Source organism: Terrapene carolina, unplaced genomic scaffold (assembly GCF_002925995.2).
Source record: "Terrapene carolina triunguis isolate 2854851 unplaced genomic scaffold, T_m_triunguis-2.0 Scaffold66, whole genome shotgun sequence".
In the NCBI taxonomy this organism is placed as follows: domain Eukaryota; kingdom Metazoa; phylum Chordata; order Testudines; family Emydidae; genus Terrapene; species Terrapene triunguis.
The window spans coordinates 79548432-79568295 of NW_020664417.1; the positions used below are offsets into that span (position 1 = coordinate 79548432).

Consider the following 19864-nt stretch of genomic DNA (forward strand, 5'->3'; position numbering starts at 1 on the left):
CCCTGGGCCCCTGGTTGAGAACCACTGCTCTACAGGTAACCTTCTGTTGAGAGATCCACCCATCTTGATGGTACCCTTGGGGAGGCAAGAACAGGTTGAACCTCTGTAGTCCGGCACCCTCAGGACCTGACCGGTGCTGAACTAGAGAATTTGAAGAACCACATGAGGTCAATATTGTAGTGAGCGGGTCTCTTTTTATTTTTAATCTCTCTGAAGCAAATAAACAGAACAACGCTTGCAACGGCGCCTAGCCAAGGCTTACCGGCTCTCTTCATAACAAATTGTTACCGTTGTTACACAATTTTATTGCATTGGCACAAGGAAATAAGTAGATGAAGCATAAAAAACATAAATAAAATCATGCCGGACCACGGATGTTGCCGGACCTGATCGTGCCAGACTACAGAGGTTCAACCTGTATGAAAACATCGATGTTGGACATCTTATGATATTTCGCCATCTTCACTTATGTATCTATAGCTGTGGCATTGATTATATGTGTAGTAAGGCTTTTAATAAAGGGAAGATTGATCATTTGCAGATGCTGTTGAGGTTACTGCTATCATTCCTCATGTGCTCCTAGAGTCTCCAGAACTAAGGATATTCCTAATAGTGGTTCTCACCCTGCTAATTCTGATACCGTAGCCTTTAGGGAGCATGAACCCATGTCACAGGTTACTATGGTTTAAGATACCATTGGCAATATCAACTCATCAATAATATAAAGACTACACTGCTCAGTAATGTTCTGTACTCTGTACAGTGTTAGTAAATGCTGCTGACTATTGTTTCAAAGCTCATTCCTTACAGATAATGTTGAAGTATTAGATTACATTTCCTGTATAACAACTTCCTCCCTGTATTATACAATGTAAAAGTGTTTGTTTCTGTGTACTGGCTTTGGGTTATATTAGGGGTCTTATTTATATAACTGGACAAAAAATATTCACAGAAGATTTGGATCTTAATACTTCCTCAAATAAGAGAAAGCAGTATCTCGAAACTTACCACTGCACATTTCTGAAGAGTTATCCCATACCCAGAAGACACTGAAATTCTTGGCACATCTTCCGGCTGGGGAGGGAAAAAACAAAAATCTGTGTTGTATATGGACTCATCTCAATATAAAACTACAACACAAGTTGTGTAATGTATTGAAGAAAGAGAAAAAGAAGTTAAACTGATTCTCAACCTTGGTGTTTAAGAGCTCTGCCATCCCACCAACGAATCTTCTTTTATCTGTTTATACAAATTTGTTTAAACTATCTACTCCCATATAATTATTAGCCTAAATGACATATGTTCATTATTGGTGACCAGACTTCCATGACAAAATGCACAATGTGCAGAAACAAATTCATCAAATGGTACAGATGCATTTTATTACTTTGAGCGTTAGAATTTATATGGCATACACTTGACTGTACCTGTTACTATAGTTATAAGGAACTCACGCATTTAGATGTTACTGCTGAAGCTGCCGAAGGTGAACATAATCATATGAGACACAATTAGAAACTGTATACTAATTAAGTACTAAATTCCCAGTGATAGACTACTGCTGATCTTACTTCTCTTCAACCCTTTCAGATATTAAACATCAACCATGTCTTACTGACCAGCTGCTGGTTAATGGTAGACTCTCGTTTGAACAAAATCTTCTTTGTCCATGAGGGGATCAAGGCAAACAGTGAATGGATCCCATGCACATCTGGTGCTGCGGAAGTCAAAAGCAGATCATGGTCTTCATTTGTTCCCTTTAATCCTGTTCCCAGTAATTCTACAGCTGAAAGTGAAAGTAATACTCTACGTTAGAACTAAAGCATCTGTCTCACAAACTCTAGATCCCACGTGGCAAACACTTGCCACTGTGCATAGCAGTAGCAAAGAGGATTCAACCATTTTAAGAAGAGGTTAGACAAATACCTGTTAGGGATGGTCTAAGTTTACTTGGTCCTGCCTCAGCACAGGGGGATGGACTAGGTGACCTCATGAGGTCCCTTCCAGCCCTTCCTTTCTATGATTGGGGCCCTATTTTGCTAGACAAACGCAGTATAAGACAATCCCTCCCTGAAGGAGCACGACAAGGCAGGCACAGGGCAAGAAGAAAACCGAGGAACAGAGAGGTGAAGTGAATTGCCCAAGATCACACAGCAGGTCAGTAGCAGACACAAGAACAGAACTAGGTTTCCTGATTTCCAGTCTAGTGCCGTAACTGCTGACCTTACTCCCTCTCATTCCAAAGGAGACAACTTTAATTAGCAGGCTCTGTTCTCAGTGGGAAGTGTGTACAACATTGGAACCAGTGTCACTTTCTGAAATAATCAAACTATACAATTCATAATAAACTTCAGGCAAAATTCTGCCCTCAGATATGTGCACACAACTCTCACTGGGAGCCCAGAGAAAAGGTTTTGTATGTGCATCTCCAAGAGCAGAATTTTGTCATTCAGATTTAAAACAAATTATACCTCAATTAACAGGTTTCAGGCTTAAACCAACAATTAATAATTTCAGCCCACACTAAGATTTCAGAAAAGCATGAATAATTGAAGAGCTTTATAAACATGAGATACCTAAATATAAAAAAGCCTTGTGCTTCAAAGACACAGTCTGCCAGTAAACCATTAAACATTTAGACTGTATTAAAATGTTTCTAATCGGTGCTTTGTTCTCAAATGAGTTTCCGTTAAATTGTAATACAGTCAAATCACATTATGTAAAACAGTAATGCCAATATTATTTTATAACATGTTGAAAAAAGATTTGCCTATGATGAATAGTTCTGAAAATATAAACCAAAATAATTTAATAGCATTAGTCTATTCAACACAAGTTCTTACAGCACACTCATCACTGTACTATCTAAACATCTTTCATATAGGGATAAGATCCAGTATTACTATGAATGGCTGCTCATGCTAAAACGTAGTTTAATCAAACTGGCGTTGATCAGTAAATTGGAAAATAATTTAAATTAAAAATTTCTAAATTGTTTCCGTTTCCAGGGTTTGAAATGGACATGTCCCATCTTTTGTGAAATGTTCTCAATATTTTTTACTGAAATTTTTATCAAACTCACGTTTGAAATTTTTCATTTAAACAAAAAACATGTTTGCTTTCTGAAAACCCATGGTTTCAGTAAAATTTTTGATAATTTTGAAAATAATTTCCATATGAATTTTGATTAAAACAGTGCTGGAAAATTTTGTGAGAAGTAGAAGGTTTTCATAATGTCTACAACTTTTTATTAAAAGTTTCATTTTTAATAATGCTGGGTTTTTTTGACAAAAAAATAAATTTGTGTACAAACTTTCAACCAAAGAAATGTGAAACAAACAGCATATTTTCTGTATATTATATAGGATATTTCTCTGTTGTATTTTGTTGGGATTAGTTATGTTGAATTATGGCCCAACTCCAAGTAGTATTTACCACTTGTTATAAGGTTCTGTTTGCACCTCACACCTTTTAGGACTAAGCCCTTAGAAGTGAATTTGGTGACTTAAATCAAAGCCCTGGTGAGCAGGATTTAAATAAACAATTATGATTACCATAATAATTGAGATGCCAATATAGACTCCAACCCTGAAATGACAGCACACAGATGGACTTCTACACCCATGAAACACCCGTTGACTTCATATGTAGAAGTCAAAGCTTATCAGTTGCAAAGGTTGGAACCCTATTGTGCTCAGGAAGCACTTTATATTGAACTGCAAATTAAAAATATTGGAAAACTAAAATAACAATGAAGTCATTGCAATAGGCGAAAGGTTACTCTGAATATTTTGCCATTGAGATTACAATTGAATTCACTAAATCCCATATATTCATATTATGCACAATATCATAGGTGTCAGATACATGAATTATTAAGAAAAATCTTTGCTGTCCAATTACAGACCATATTCTCTGCTCCCTTTCCTATGAGTCCAGGGGATAGATATGTAAGAGAAGAATCTGTTAGCCATTTGTAGTCTCTCCCATTTTGGTAATCTATGTGCAAAGAGGTGGAGCTTGCATTTGCAATGACCTCAATTACTGGTCATCATTAGGGACTGAATCTTGGAACTCCACTGTTAAGAGGATTGACTTCTGAAGCTGGCATGTGTAGTAGACTTTATCCTCTGACAACCAGCCATCATAGGAGGTGAATGACACACAAAGTAAAGTGGGGCACACTTTTTTTTTTTTTTTTTTTTTTTAAAAGGAAAGCTGAAATGGAGGCAGTTATTAGTCACAAAAACAAACAGAGTAATCTGGAATTTAAGAGTTTGAGCTATAATCTGGCAAGCAGTGGGTGCAGAATCCCAGAAGTCCGTTCTTTGACATTCATATACCTCTGCACCACATCCGAACTCATATAAACCATACTGGTTTTGTCAGTGTCAGAATTACAGCAGATTGTAAGACATGGCATAGGCCATGTCAGGGCATGGGCCATGTCAGGGCATGGGCCATGTCAGGGCATGGGCCATGTCTTAGGTGTAAAGTGCCAAGCTCGGTGCTGATGCTCAGTTACCAATAGAAAAAATTGTGCATTTTTAACAATAAATACAGTAATTCTAATCGTTAGCCCTTCCACCAAAGCTGCATATTTTGAATCTGTAAAGAAATTTGTTTTTCCTAATGAGGCCTAACGTCAACAAAACTTTCAGTTACCTTGTCTTATTTTTGTTTTTCAAAAATGCATTTGTTTACTATATTTGTTTTTTCGCCCCCTTGGAGTTATTCTGTGTCCTCAAAAGCAGCCCTCACACAAGAACCAATTTAAAGTCCCTTCAATTACACACACCACTGAACAGACAAAGGTAGTAATTTACTGCATTTCAATTTCCAATGTTGCCATTAGCTTTTGTTGTTTCAAAGATAAAGATGCTGTGAGAATAAACCAGAGGGTAAGAGGTAGGACAAAACAGAAAAAAATAGGATGCTTTTCAGCAAAATCTATGATGCTCAATGAGAGTGTTATGTTACTACTGCTATGCCCACCCTCTACACCAAACCTGTAGAACCAAGTCCTGAATCCATGCAAGTCAATCTGGGTCACCCTGGTCATGCCTGACCCTGGAGAAGAAGGAATGTTCACAATAGCTGAATCTGTTTTTACTGTGTGGAGCCAGGACACACCTTTGCCTCCTGTCTAGCTTGAAAGAGCTCAGGAATAGACCAGCCCAGGCCCAGTACCGGGGGTACAATCTGGGCATCACCAGACTTCCATGCTCTGTAGCCACCCTCAAACAGAGCCCAACCCAGGAACCGTGGGCTCTCCCCACATTTCCAATTGCCACTGCAGTTGCGGATCTTGGAGCAAGCGCAGGAGACTCCCCTGCAACTAGCAATGACAGACTCCAGGGCTGCTGCTAACTTTATACATGTTAAGGCAGCCCAAACCCTACAGATTCCTCTCCTGCCAAAACCCACACCGGACCTGGTGGACGCAATTGATGGGTTATCCCTATCATCAGGACTGGTGACCTAAGAGACAGTCCCCTTAGAGGCCGAAACGGAAGGGCATCGGGAATTAGTATGTTTTGATGTGATCTGCTCTCCATTCTTTCCAATAATTCTTGGCATTCCTTGGTTGGAGCTGCATTCCCAGTGGATCTCCTGGTGACAGAGGAGCATTAGCTTCTCCTCCGAATATTGCCAGATAGCTTGCCTCCAACAAATCGACTAACCCCAAGTGGTCGCATCCATGGTCCCAGGATTGGATAAGACCCTAAGAAGTGAGACCCTGGACTGTAGGGGGTAACCAGAAGAAAGCAGCCCCAAACCAGAAGCTCAGCCTCCTTGACAAGTACTGAGACTACCTGGGTGTGTTTTAAAACAAAAACGCAGATTCACTATCCCCACACAGGGACTACATCTGTCCAATAGACCTATAACCCAGGGCAAGGTGCCCTGTGGATGGACAGACACTATTTTTCAAACCAGAGCTGGATGCACTAAGCATGTAGAGCAGGACAATCTCACAAAGGGCTTCATTCAGAGATCCACTTCTGCAGGGGGGCACTAGTCCTCTTTGTGTGAAAAAAGGATGGGCCACTATGCCTCTGCATAGCCTATCATGCATTGACTCAGGTGACTATTCAAATCGGTACCCCCTACATCTCATCCTGGAATTGCTGGACTGTCAGAACCTTTTCACTAAACTTGATTTTTCAGGGACATATAATTTAGCATGCATAAGGCCTGGGGATGAATGGAATACAGCTTTTCATACCTGATATGGGCATTCTGACTATTTAGTAATGCTGTTCGGCTTAACCAATGCCCTTCCAACATTTCATAAACAATTTTCAGGGACATTTACCTTGATGATATATTGGTGTTTTCTGAGAAGCCCTGAGCAGCACTGCCATAATGTCAGTCTGTCCTGGAGAGACTATGAAAGCTTAGTTTGTACGCCAGACCACCACTGAATTTTTAGGTTATATGGAGCATTCAAATAGATATGCAGAAGGTGGAAGTCATTCGTAACTGGACAGCACCCCAGACCCACTGAGAACTTCAGTGCTTCCTGGGCTTTGCAAATTTTAATAGTTGATTAATTGCCAACAACTGTGAACAAATAGCCCCCAACTTGCCTCCTTCATAAAGCCATTTGATTCACTTGGCTGCCTGAAGCCCAGCTCGCTTTCAACCAGTTCAAGACTGCCTTCACCACAACCCCAGTTCTTGCACACCCTGACCCAACTCACCCATTTATAGTGGAAGCAGATGCATCTAATGTGGCCCTCAGGATGGGACTCTCTCAGTGACTCAGACCCCAGTCAGTTCTTCACACCTGTGCATTCTACTCTCAAAAAATCATCCCCACAGAGATGAACTATGAAATACTCGACAAGGAGCTGCTCACAATCAAAACTGCATTAGAAGAATAGCATCACCACCTTGAGGGAGCTCAGCACGCAGTACAGGTATTTACTGCCCATAAGAACCTCCAGTACCTCCACAAGGCCTGAGCTTTGAACCAGAGGCAGCTAAGGTGAGCCATGTTGTTCTTTTGATTCAAGTTTACCATTACCTACCACTCGGGAAATTGAAATGGGAAAACCATTACTCTATCACAAAAGGGGGAACACTACCGGGAAAAGGAGGACCTACTTCTGAGCCCCCTTTCCTCCACAATTCAGCAAGATGGCCTCTCCCTTATCCGGTCTGCCTCAAAAGAAGATTTGCTTGCCACAGACTATGGTATTAGGAACTAAAATGCACATTTCAGTGAGGGATGGGATAATATATTTTGATGAACACATAAATGTTTCTCTGGGGCACCTCGGCTGGAGGTGCTACAGCTATGCCACGATGCTCCATTGGTGGGTCACTTTGGCTGCCCTACACCTCCTGCATGGTTGCCCTTTTTTATGGTGGCCCTGCATGCTGGCCAAAGCCCAAGCTTACTCAGGATCTGGGTTCTAGACCCTGTTGGATGGGTGGGTCAGAGCCCGAGTCCTGCTGTGACTCAGGTCCAAGCCCTGTCAGTTTCCAGTGTAAATGCAGCTCAAACCGCAGACCCAAGTCAGGTCAGCCTAATGCAGTGTGGACACATAAGCACAGTTGTGAGACCCAGGTCCAGCAACTGTAAGCCCTGGTTTAAAATGCAGCGTGGATGCTTCAGCATCGGCTTAGAACGACCAAGTCCACAAGCCTGGATCTCACAGGCCCAGGTTTACCGTGAAGTGCAGACATAGCTATAGCGACTGAGAAACAGAGATGCATCATGTTTTGTTATATTGCAAATGTTATTATAAAACAAACTTTTTAAAAGCATCTGGCTCCCAGGATTCTCCAGCACTTCGAGGTTTAGAACAATTGGAAGGGCAGTTAAAATGAATACATACCTGTCATACCGAAGCGGTCTCTCTTTTTTTGAATCCGCTGCTTATCTGTAACAACCTACAGTTAACACAAAAGAAGAGTGACTATAAACCCAGGACCTTATTTACAAAATACATTTCTAATACTGTTTATTCTAAGTCTCAAACTGGCAATGTGCTTTACACTAAAGTACAAATTCTGATTTCTCAAAACTCATAAGATTATGAGAAGTGGCAGCGACTAATGAATAGTGCACTGGACCTGGGGTCTGCGTTCTTATGCCTTGGCCCTACCACTGACCTGCTGCATGCTTCTGGGGCAAGTCACTTAACTTATTTCTCTCCTGTCCTTTGTTTAATTTGAGTGTGAGCTTTCTGGGGCAAGTGTACTCTCTTACTATGTATAATAATTAGCCACATGCAGCAAAAAAACATTTTCCCAACTTTAAAATATTTCTTTAGTGGTGAAACCATCGCATAAAATTTTTGACTTTCTGGTGATAATATTTTTTTATTGGTTTTCTTCATTAGGCCTTTTATTAATCTCAGAGTTAGATCTGTGTTTCTAACTACATCCACTATGTTCTCCATGTCACGAAATAATGTGTATATGGTGGGTGAAAGACAATGGGTTACCCAGTATACGTCCAGTTCTTAGGTCATAAGTGGCACTCCTAAATCTTTCAAAAATATAGAAGCAAAGATAAGTACTGTGGTTAAGTATAAGGAAGATAAACTATATGGTCAGGAAGCATAGTCTAGTGCAGGGGTGGCCAACCTGAGCCTGAGAAGGAGCCAGAATTTACCAATGCACATTGCCAAAGAGTCACAGTAATACATCGGCAGCCCAAATCAGCTCCCCCCTCCCCACCCCCAGCACCTTCTGCAGGCTGGGAGCCCTGCCGATCAGCACCTCCCCCTCCCTCCTGCCCACCGCGATTAGCTGTTTCGCATTGTACAGGAGGCTCTGGGATGGAGGGGAGAGGAGTAAGGGTGCAGCAGGCTCAGGGAAGGGGGCAGGAAGGGGCAGGGGCCTTGGGGTAAGGCATGGCATGGCCTGGGGTTGAGCAGTGGAAAGTTGGCACCTGTAGCTCCAGCCCCCGAGTCAGCACCTATGCAAGGAGCTGCATATTAACTTCTGAAGAGCCACATGCGGCTCCGGAGCCACAGGTTAGCCACCCCTGGTCTAGTGGTTAAAGCACAATGTTGGAAGTTAGGAATTCTGGATTTTATTCCTCCCTCTGCTACATTCAAGTCATTTAGGCCCAAATTTTCAATGTGTTCACTAATTGGGGAGCCTTCGTTTTTGGGTCCCCTACTTCAGATACCATGCCAGGGCACCACTTAGGGAGGGCCAGGGGGCACTTCCCGCCACCCCCAGTTTCATACCAGAGGTTTTCTCGTGGTGCATGCCCCAGCCCGAGCTCTTACCTGCAGCCAGGTCCCCTCCTCTAGGAGCTGGGGTTCTCTGGCTACAGCTCCCGTGCTCAGTTTCCTCTACTGCACTAGAATCACCCACCCGGCCCCCTCATCTGCCTTCACCAATCAGCAGCTGAGACGATATAGAGTGACAATCCTCCTAACCAATAGTAGAGTTCTACACTCCTCTACTACATCTGTGTGGGGCTCTAGGGGCATTATTACAAATAATAATAAACTAGAAACTGACTTTAAACTGGAGTGAAATTGACGCTTTCAAGTCATTGTCACTTCTGTTTATAGGCTAATTACTTTCCAGAAGACTCTTAAACACAATACTGCAGTGACTGAGTTGCAGTTCTCACAGGAGAATATTTAAAACCAAACCCCAAGAAAATGCCATATTTTAAAGTTGAGAAAAAAAAACAGTCTTGTTTATTATTTAGAGTTTGAATATATGTTTTTTTAAAGTATCATTCTGTGCTTGGACACTGTGCCTCAGTTCTCATTGCTGTAAAATGGGAATAATAATACTTGCCTGCCTGCCTGCCATATGGAATTATAAAGATTAGATTGAGATCTGTGGGGCAGGAACAGATCTTAAACCTAACCAGTGTCCCTTAAGTGACTTGACACAAGACGTCAGAACACATACTAGAGCCGGAAATGTATCTCAATTCTGATCCCCATTCTGCTACTCTACCCTCAAAAAATGTACACTCTCCTAGCTAATGATTTAGACAATGGATAATAAGACTGTTCATTGACATATCTTGTATGTCCAGCCTGCCAAAAATAAATGTGGGATTTTCTTTAAAGTCCAGTTGTGGTCAGAAAAGCAGCTCTGTAGAAAACATCACCACAATCAAATACATACTTTCTCTGTTTCAAGTCAAATCTGTTTATTTTATGGATACAAACATGTTTTTACTCTCAGTGGTGCAGGAACCAATATCAGTCAAGAAAAACAAGCTGTATTCTGTCTGGCCGCATACATCAACAGAATTATTCAATGCACTATTGATGAAGATGAAAGAAGCAGAAAGAACTCAATTTGCCTTTCAGGGTTAAGCAAGGGCAGGAATTCAAAAATCTTTCTTGTTAATTGATCAAATTTAATCTGGAGTCAGAGGACAAGTAGCTATGGGAATATTTAAACATTAAGTAAACATAAAATTACAAAGTATTATATTAATCTGTAAACATGAGTTAAAAGGAGATAAACTAAGATGAACTAAAATTAATTAAAAAACAAAGGTTCATTTTTAAATACATTCTAACCAGTATGCCATTCTTCTGTGGTCTCATTTGAGATTTACAGTAGACACCTAGTATCAGAGGGGTAGCCGTGTTAGTCTGGATCTGTAAAAGCAGCAAAGAGTCCTGTGGCACCTTATAGACTAACAGACGTATTGGAGCATGAGCTTTCGTGGGTGAATACCCACTTTGTCGGATGCATGACGATACCTAGTTCCTGGCAGAGATGTCTATACTTCTGTAAAATGTCTTTCGTATAACGCCAGTTGTCAAATGTGAGTTAAAGTGATCTGTGTGGTTACAAATGTAATCCACAGTTTCAGTGTACAATAAAAATATTAACTACAAAAATGAGTTTATGAAAGTCAGTAAACTGAAGTTAAAATAGAGATCTGTGTTTTGGTGACTCAGAAAATGATTTCCTGGTATGCAGTGTCATTGGAATAATTAGTATAGCGGGGGTGCTAAAAGCCATTGAACAAAACTGTAAACCCTGTATATGACTTCAAGTCAAGGGGTGCTGCCGCCCCCCAGCACCCCTAGTTCCAGCACCCTTGTGGTATGTGATTTCCTTATATGTAATCATTGATTTTTTCCCCCTGGCAAATGATGGTTTTGTCAGGGCTGAGTGGTTAGATTTGGAGTGGAGGCTAATATATTGAGGATCTAAATTGTAAGAATAAATCAAAATAAGAAATATGTAGACTCTTAAATAAAACTTACTTGCATCTCTGCATACAGAACAGAAGTTCAGCTCTCAGGACTATTTTCCACTCCCCCATTAACAGAGCGAATGGAAGAGTGCACACAAATTAAAATCTGACAACCTCACAGAGGATGGGTTGAGGTGACTCTTGATTTAGGTAATACTATCCTGCTTTTCAGAAGAATAAACTGACGCACAGATATTAAGTCTGACAATGGCCTTGTCTGCACTAATTCACACAGTGCTAAAGCTGGCTATTTCCATAGTAAGGAACTGTAGAAGTTCCCCACCGGAGCTACCACCATTATAGCTGGGAGTCCTGATGCAGACAAGGTGCTACCAGCCTCTATTATCATCAGATTTAAAGACATATCTACACAGCAAAAGCTGGACATGGGCTTGTCTGTTCAACCTGAATCCAGCTAGCATGGGTAACAAAAGAAGTGAAGACAGCACAGCACAGGCTTCAGAATGGACTAGTAAGCCAAGTATGCACCAAAAGTCCATACCAGACTTGCACTACCCATGCTGAAGCCTGGCTGTGCTGCCTTCACTGCTATCATTACCTAGGCTGGGCTGGATTCAAGCTACCTCACAGCTAACCCATGCACAGTTAACCCATGCACAGCTTTTTCAGTGTAGACACATGACACATGACAGTGACAGTGGTAAAAATACAGACAAACCAAGTATTTTTCTGTCCTTGTTGATGAAGCTAAAGATGCATCAAAAAAAGAACAGCTGTGTCTCCTTTTACACTTCTGTGGGAAAGGAATCATTCAGGAAAGAGCTCAGGGCTGCTTCCACGTAGAAAATCTAAATGCTGGATCTGTCTCAAAAATGATTATTGAAGAACTACAGCATTTGAAGCTCGATATTAATTACATTTTTGCCCAGTGCTACGATGGAGCTTCTGTGCTGAGTGGGCATTTAAAAGACATACAAGCTCGAATTCAGGAAAGGATTACACATGCCATTTATGGGAAATGCTGTCCTCACAGGCTTAATCTTGTTCCAGCAGACACATGTTCAAGCATCACCCAGTGTCAGGGAGTCTTTACATTTGCTCAGGCATTGTACATCTTCTTTAGCAGTAGTTACAAGTACCGGGAACCATTTGTTAAGGCACAGCAGGAGCTAGGCCAGAAGGTACTTGAACTAGGTAGATTATGTGAAACTCACTGGTGTGACTCCCTCTGGAAACAACATGCAAGATTGGCACTGTAGTGGAAATACTGGAAGCCATTTCAGTTCAGAGCTGATGGAGCATCAGTTAGCATTGCAAAGGGCTTGATGGCAAAGATAAAGAGCTATTCCTTTCTGTTGAGGCTCTTGGTTTGGGAAAGAATATTCAAGATTTTGCACAGGGCTTCAGAAGAACTGCAAAATGAAAACCTGAATGTATTAAGAGCCATGGAATTAGTAGCAAGCAATGTTGCTGCTCTTCAATAAATGAGAACATCTTAAAGCAAATGGAAGGAGATGTGTGATGAAGCTGAAATCATTGCCAAAGAACTTGAAATTGATATTCCGTGTCTATCAATCGCAACTGTTGAGCACAGCAATACAAAAACGGCAAGAAGCCTTGGTTTTTGTTTATAGTACACTGGGTCAGTCATCAACACATGATGTTCCCAAGAGCACTCAAGAACCTATAAAATCTGATTTCTATTATCCTATTCTGGACAGAATTCTTGCTAAGCTTGATAGAAGATTCACCTCCAACTCCAGTTTGCTTTCTGCACTAACTGCTTGTGACCCAAAGAATGAAAATTTTCTTGATTATGAGAAACCAAAAATAACTGCAGATCACTATGGATCAACAGGCACCAATTTTGGCGATCTGGATGCAGAATCAAAGTTGCCAAGAAGCACATTGCACCAAAAAAAACTGACTTCAATTTCTGAATTCTGGAATGTTCTCAATGTTTTACCAAGGGGTTACCAGTCTTTGCTGTCTATTGTAGATTATTGTGTTGAGCCTTCCAGTTTCTACAGCATCAAAAGAGAGGTACTTCTCTGTGCTCAAGAGAGTTAAGGACTACTTAAGACCCACAATGGGAGATAGGCATGTAAGAGATTTGGTAATTTTAGCCTGTCAATGTGAAGCTTCAAAACACTTGGATTTTGCCAAGATGAGACCATGGCATTATCCATTGTTTTTAGCTCATATCTGGAGTGTGTTTTTGTTTTCAATAATTTACCTTTAAATATTCCTGGAACAAATTACCTGTCTCATTCTCCTCTTCACAATTTAGAACATAAGACATTTAGAAAACAACAATAATTGCAGGTGTAAGAAGATTTTAAGTAGATTTTATTTATTTTTATTTCTGTCTACTAAAGAGAGTGTACAAACTGTTTCTGATATCTGTGTTAAGGCTCCAAAACTGATACCTCAAGTCTTGGGATTATCTTGCTATATTATCTCCTGATTGTTCTAAATTTACATATAAACGTAACATATGGCTTTAATTGCTGTCTGTATATATATTTTTTCTTCTTTCTTTGTACAGAAATTAGATATTGTGCTCATGTCAGCTAATTTCTAAGTTATTTCTGTAAAAAAAATAAAAAAAAATAAAAAAACTAGAGTTTTCAGGTGCCTAAGTAGTCCCTGGAATCATGGTTAAAGTTGCCCCCGCACCACCACTGCTTAATTTGTGACAGGGATTGCCAGGCCTGAGCCTGGCACCTCTAGGCTTGGCAGTTCATAGCCCCAGCACTTCTGGGCTTGCTGCATCAATTATGAAAATTTTAAAATTGCTTGAATCCCAGTACCAAATTGGTTGGGCCTCCGCACCACTTTCATGCTAAATTAAGCATTACCCCCGCCCCCAAATCTGAAATGGTCCCCAATACCAAGGGCCTACTTATTAGAAATGCCGAGTGCTCAGTATCTCTGAAAGTCAGATCTGAAGTACCTTAAAGGTTGGGCACCCAAGGTTAGTGGATGCTTTTGAACATTTGGACCTTTCATGTCTCTACAATTCAGCTTCCTCATGTGATAAAATGGGGCTCAACGCCTCTGCCCGACCTCCCAGGTAGAGGGATGAGGTTAGATTCGCCAGGGCAGTAGGGTGCTCTGGGAGGGCAGATCACCGGCAGCCCTTTGCCCCTCCCAAGGGCTTTCCAAGCAGGAGCTCACACGCCTCGGCGAAGCGTCCTCTTACCTGGGCTGCCGTCTGGCTGCACCATCCGCCGCTCGGGAGGCGGGGAGCCCGGCCGCGGGGTGACTCCTCGGGGGAAGGAAACCGCGAGCCAGCGGCAAGGGCCACCGAGACCGCGTGCCCGGCCCCGAGAGGAGGGGGATCTCCGTGCCCCGGGCGGCTCGCGGGCAAGTCTTTGCGCTGGGCCGGATGCTGCCCGAGGCGAGGGGGGTCTGCTGCCGGGGAGGCCCGGGCTGGGAGCAGCAGCAGCACTCGCACAAAGTAGCCAGCTACCAGCGGAGCCCCCGGCGGGGAGCGGAGCCCCCCTGGAGCCGCTGCTCGCATGAGACAGGCGCGGGGGGCGCAGCCGGCGCAGGAGCCCCCCCGTGGAGCGCGGCGAAGCGCGGCCGCCGCTGCCAAGTTACTGGCCCGCAGAAAGTTTCTTTCCAGGGGGTCCGGCTCCAACCAGGCCGAGCTGCCGAGGCGCCGAGCCACAGATCTGCCGCAATCGACTTCAGCCGCGATCGCTCTCCTCCCGGCCCGAGGAGGGGTTGGCGGGCCGGTCCCCAGCGGAGATTCCCCTTCCCCCGGTCCCCAGCCGCGAACCTCGGCCCGCAGGGAGTGGGCTGGGAGCCGGGATGCCCTGGGCTCGCCAGGCGGGAGCTGCCCAGCAGCGGAGCTCGCTGCGCTGCTCTGGGTCCTAGCCCGGGGCCCCTCCCCCGTCCCAAGCAGAGTTGGAGCCCCCGCCTCGAGTTCTCACTGCGGGCTCGTTCATGGCCTCTGCTGCTGGCGAAGCGCCGCCAGGGCCCTGCCGAGGGGAGATCGGGCTGCAGTTCTGGGTGGAAGCCTTGCAGCTGGTTCCCGGCTTGCTGGCTCCCGCTGTGCTGCTGGGGGTCGCCTTGGGCGTCGGCGCCGCGCTCCTGCTGTGCTTCTATGTGATCGGGCCTCTTCTGCAAAACAAGGTACGCGTTGCTGGATGGGATCTTTGCAGTAGAAGGTTTTGGCTTCGTGCGGATTGAGTGGGTTTGGGTAAATACTCTGGGTCCTACCTGATCCTGCCAGCCTTGGCCTCCGCATCCCAAATTGGAGTAGAACAAACCGTCTGGCCACTCTCCCTGCTCTTAAAAAAACCCCAAACCAGTGTCTGATGCACAACAGCAACACAGGACACCGGGTCTGTCATCTCCTGAATCAAGCCTGCTTTGGGCCTCTAACTCTCCAAATTGTAATGGGTATACAGCGAATACATGTAAATGCTCCTATTGTATCAATATCTGGAGCATTACACATTCTAGTGCAACAGCATTGCAAACCCCCCACAGCTGACATCTGGATTCTATTGGATCTAGCTGGCAGCACAAGAAAATCTGCACCCAACCATAATAATGCTTCAAAATCCCAGGTTTGACACATAGACCCTACTGGATGCAGCAAGTTTTTGGCCCTCATTACTCAACTTCCTTTACTTAAATAGAGAACAAACGTAGGTGCTCCTACTGCTCAAAAACATTTCTAATCAATGCACTTTGTTATGCAGCAACACCCCAAAACTTGGGTCCTCCTGGATCCAGCCAGTTGTTGGCCCCAATTGTCCAAATTCCACTAGCTATATAGAAAGCACGTTTAGCCTGCCTGCTGCACTTTAAAACTCCAGACTGACTCTGACATGCCCCAGAGCAGCAATGCCACAAAACTTGGATTCAGCATCGGAATCCTTTTGGATCCAGCTGAGTTTTGTCCACTGACCCAGAAATTACACTGCCAAAATTAAGAATAAGTGTACTTTTCTACCACACTTTAAACACTGACACATCCTGGTATAAGAAAGTGGCAAAAACTCTGATTTGATCTAGGCAAAGGTTTTGCACAACAAATTTTTTGGTGGCCTCAGAGCAGTGGTGGGCAACCTGCGGCCCGCGGGCCACCAGACCATTTGTTTACATTTGCACGGCCGCCTTCAGCTCCCAGTGGCCACTATTCGCCGTTCCCAGCCAATGGGAGCTGCGGGAAGCGACAGCCTGCCAGTGGCTTGATCTGAGGGGCCGCAGGTTGCCCACTACTGCCTCAGAGTGTGGCCACCAACTCTTGCTGGTGGCCACTCTGACAATTTTTCCTAAAATACTTAATTAACATTAGGAAAAAGAAACAAATATGCATATATACATGTCCAAATCATTGTAATTTATTTATACAGGGATTTGGGTTTATTTTTGAAACTCAATAATAAATATAATGTACAGTTGTCTGTGTTCTTTACTGGACCTAAACAGAATAGAAACAAAAATAAGGTGCTTTGCATGTTCTTTGTCCTTTGTTGTTGTTGTTGCTTTTGGGTTTTTTGGTTGGTTGTTTTTTTTGGGTTTTTTTTAGACTTGCTGGCTAGTAAGTCTGCTATTGTGAAAAGTAATATTTGTATGTTTGTTAATTTTTCACAGAAGCAGGCTTGCTAGCTACCTGGGAGGCAATGAAAAGTGATATTAACAAACATACAAATATCACTTTTCACAGCAGAGTTACTCAGTCCCAGCAAGCTGGGGGACAAAGTAAGCCCTGGATTGGGAGATGGGTGGGTGGGGAGGCAGGGGGGGGCCAAGGATGATGGAAGGGGTGCCAGAGGAGGCAGCGGGGGCCAGCAGCAATGGGAGGGGGGTTGGAGCGAGCCCGGGGGCCAGGCTGGAGCCTGAAGCCCTGCGGCTGGGGACCAGAGCCCATTGCCACACGTCTGAAGCCCAGGGCCAGAGGACACAGCGGTGGCCAGGGATATTGGGGGGGCGAGCCCAGGGCCAGCACCCAAAGCCCTATGGCCGGATCCTGGGTCCCGAGGCCGGAGCCCAGGATGGAGGAGGCAGTAGGGGCCAGGAGCGACAGGCAGAGGGTGGTGAGCCTGGGGTCGGAGCCCAAAGCCCCATGGCCAGATCCTGGGGCCCCACAGCTGGACCCTCGGGGACAGAGCCTGTAGCTGCACAGCCGAAGCTCAGAGCCAGAGAACATAGCGGGGGCCATGGGTGATGGGGGTATGAGCCTGGGGCCAGAGACTGAAGCCCCACAGCTGAATCTGGGGTCCAATGGCTGGAGCCTGGGCCACGTGGCTGGGGATGGAACCTGCTGCTGCGCGTCCAAAGCCCAGGGCCGGGGATGACGCAGCGGAGGCCAGAGATGATGGAGGAGTGGTGAGCCCAGGGACAGAGCCCGCTCCTCAGTTTTACCATCTATATTTAATACATATGCAGCTTCTTCTAGTCCACCACAATAATGCCAATCCCCATGTATCATGGAATAACAACACTACAAACATGACTGTGAGCAACTGAATTCAGCTAGGTCAAGCTGGGTTTTGGCACTGAGCTCCTGAATTAGAACATTACCATGCTATCAAATTGGAGTCTTCACTTATACAAATTCATCTCCTTTGAACAACATGATACCTTTTGGGCCACCACATATATGTGTCAGTAACATTACTTATGAAATAAGATAAGCACCTGGATGAAAAGCTGCTATCTCAAACTCAGTCTGTAAAACAGAGGTAGGAATTGGGTTGTAGTTAAAGGACCTGCAGGTCTGACTCCCATCACCCATTGAAGACTTACTTACTCTATTTGTCAAGAAGGTGCACATCCTGGGGTTCCTTTGAGACTTTTTGCTTGCTCCTAGATACCAAAAAGCAGCTGTGTCCCAGAAGTGCCATTTTCTAATTTCAACTCAATTGGAAAATGTGCCCTTTCTTAACTACTGCAAACCACCCATTCTGATCCACATATGCACCACCTTTCCACTAGACTGCATCAGGGTGTTCTCTATTACATTGTACTTTAGGATGTTCAGGTACTACAGAGATGAGGGCTGTAAAAGTATCTAGACCAGTGATTCTCAAAGCCGGTCCGCCACTTGTTCAGGTAAAGCCCCTGGCGGGCCGGGCTGGTTTGTTTACCTGCCACGTCCACAGGTTTGGCTGATCGCAGCTCCCACTGGCCGCTGTTCGCCACTCCGGGCCAATGGGGGCTGCGGGAAGCAGCGCAGGCCGAGGGATGTGCTGGCTGCCCTTCCCACAGCCCCCATTGGGCTGGAGCGGCGAGCTGCGGCCAGTGGGAGCTGTGATGGGCTGAACTGTGGACGTGGCAGGTAAACAAACTAGCCCGGCCCGCCAGGGGCTTTCCCCGAACAAGCAGCGGACCGGCTTTGAGAACCACTGATCTAGACAGAATGAGTGTGGGGGGGACTCAAGCTGAAGGCCATATGAATGTTTCAGATGGCCTGACAGCAGCCTGCTTCCTGGGATATTTAGATAGACATGTGGACATCACCCCAGTTTTCTACATTTTCTGCTGGCTCCCTATTCAATAGTGGATCTTCATCAAGAGCCTGTTTCCAGCAGATGAAGCCCTCAATTGACTGGAGCTAGTCTGTATCCAAGTGTGTCTTCCTCTGTCACCCACCTCAGCAGCTATGATCAACAGGAGTGATAAGGCTGACAGAGTCTCAAGTGAAACTCTTGTTAGCCTAACATTCTCAGCTGCAGACTCTCAACTATCCAACTTCTAATATAGATGCCTGCATTTAAACTGATCTAATCCTTGCTTAAATCAATTTAGCTTCATTTGGTAATGTCCTGAAACAAGCTGGGATTTAAGCAAGGATTAAATTCATTTAAGTAGATCTATGTTAGGGGCTTTGTACCAGTTTAATTGTTGCTCTGCAGATGCCATACACACGAGAGAGACCTGTTTACTTAGATTAATTTAAAATCGATTTAGCTAATCCGCTGCAACTTTTCTTGTACAGACATGGTCTCTGTCTTGTCACTTTAGGGCACAACGGAAGACTTACCTGGTTTGCAGAAGTCTTCCTGAAATAACGTTGACCACAGAATAGCTATCAGTGTCTTCTCCCGGAAACAAATAAGAACAATCCCACTTACAAAGCAGTAAAATGAATGGAAGAATGGAGAGAACTGTCCCTTTTAAACTGGGACTATGTACCTAGATCCCATGGTGCTTTAGAAATATATGAGGTAGAAAAAGAATGAGGCATATTGTATACATTTTACAACTTGCTTGGGGTGAAACTGCTATTTAGTGTTTTCCAAAGCACATGCTCTCTCTGTTGTTTAACATGCATTTGTCTGATTTTAGTCCTCTTTGGAGAAATATGTATATTTTCATCATCTTTTAAAGACTAACCCTGGTTGTTCCTTGCTTTTTATCACAATGTTTCTTGAGACTCCAGCATTATTTACATTGTACATATCCATAGAATTATTTATACTACACCAGGTTATTTTCTGGGAACAGCATTATTGATTTCTTTTGGTTTGTTCTTGCTCTGCATCAGACTTAGACCTATATAATATTGAGTTAATTTAATGTAACAGTGGTTGGCACGGACACAGCTGGAGGATCTAGTGCCATGCAGAGTGTTCTCTCTGCATTCAGTGGGTGGTTTGTTTTTCTTTAGCCACACCTCTTTTTACAACTATAGCTAACCCGCCACACACACACACACACACA

At 44.0% G+C, this 19864-nt stretch overlaps 2 protein-coding genes across 4 annotated transcripts in view; one reads left to right on the forward strand and one right to left on the reverse strand.

The window, feature by feature from the left end:
- Positions 1-14719, reverse strand: part of EVC2 (EvC ciliary complex subunit 2) — a 156761-nt gene extending 142042 nt beyond the window's left edge. For both annotated transcript variants that reach the window (XM_024204504.3, XM_024204503.3), the window contains exons 1-4: positions 14382-14719; positions 7851-7905; positions 1620-1786; positions 1009-1074 (exon numbers count right to left, since the gene is read on the reverse strand). In XM_024204504.3, the coding sequence (XP_024060272.2) occupies positions 1009-1074; positions 1620-1786; positions 7851-7905; positions 14382-14702 (609 nt within the window). In that variant the 5' untranslated portion in view covers positions 14703-14719. The remainder of the gene's footprint in view (positions 1-1008; positions 1075-1619; positions 1787-7850; positions 7906-14381) is intronic.
- Positions 14720-15105: 386 nt separating this feature from the next.
- Positions 15106-19864, forward strand: part of EVC (EvC ciliary complex subunit 1) — an 88992-nt gene continuing 84233 nt past the window's right edge. For both annotated transcript variants that reach the window (XM_026648050.1, XM_026648051.1), the window contains exon 1: positions 15106-15319. In XM_026648050.1, coding sequence (XP_026503835.1) covers positions 15131-15319 — 189 coding nt within the window. In that variant the 5' untranslated portion in view covers positions 15106-15130. The remainder of the gene's footprint in view (positions 15320-19864) is intronic.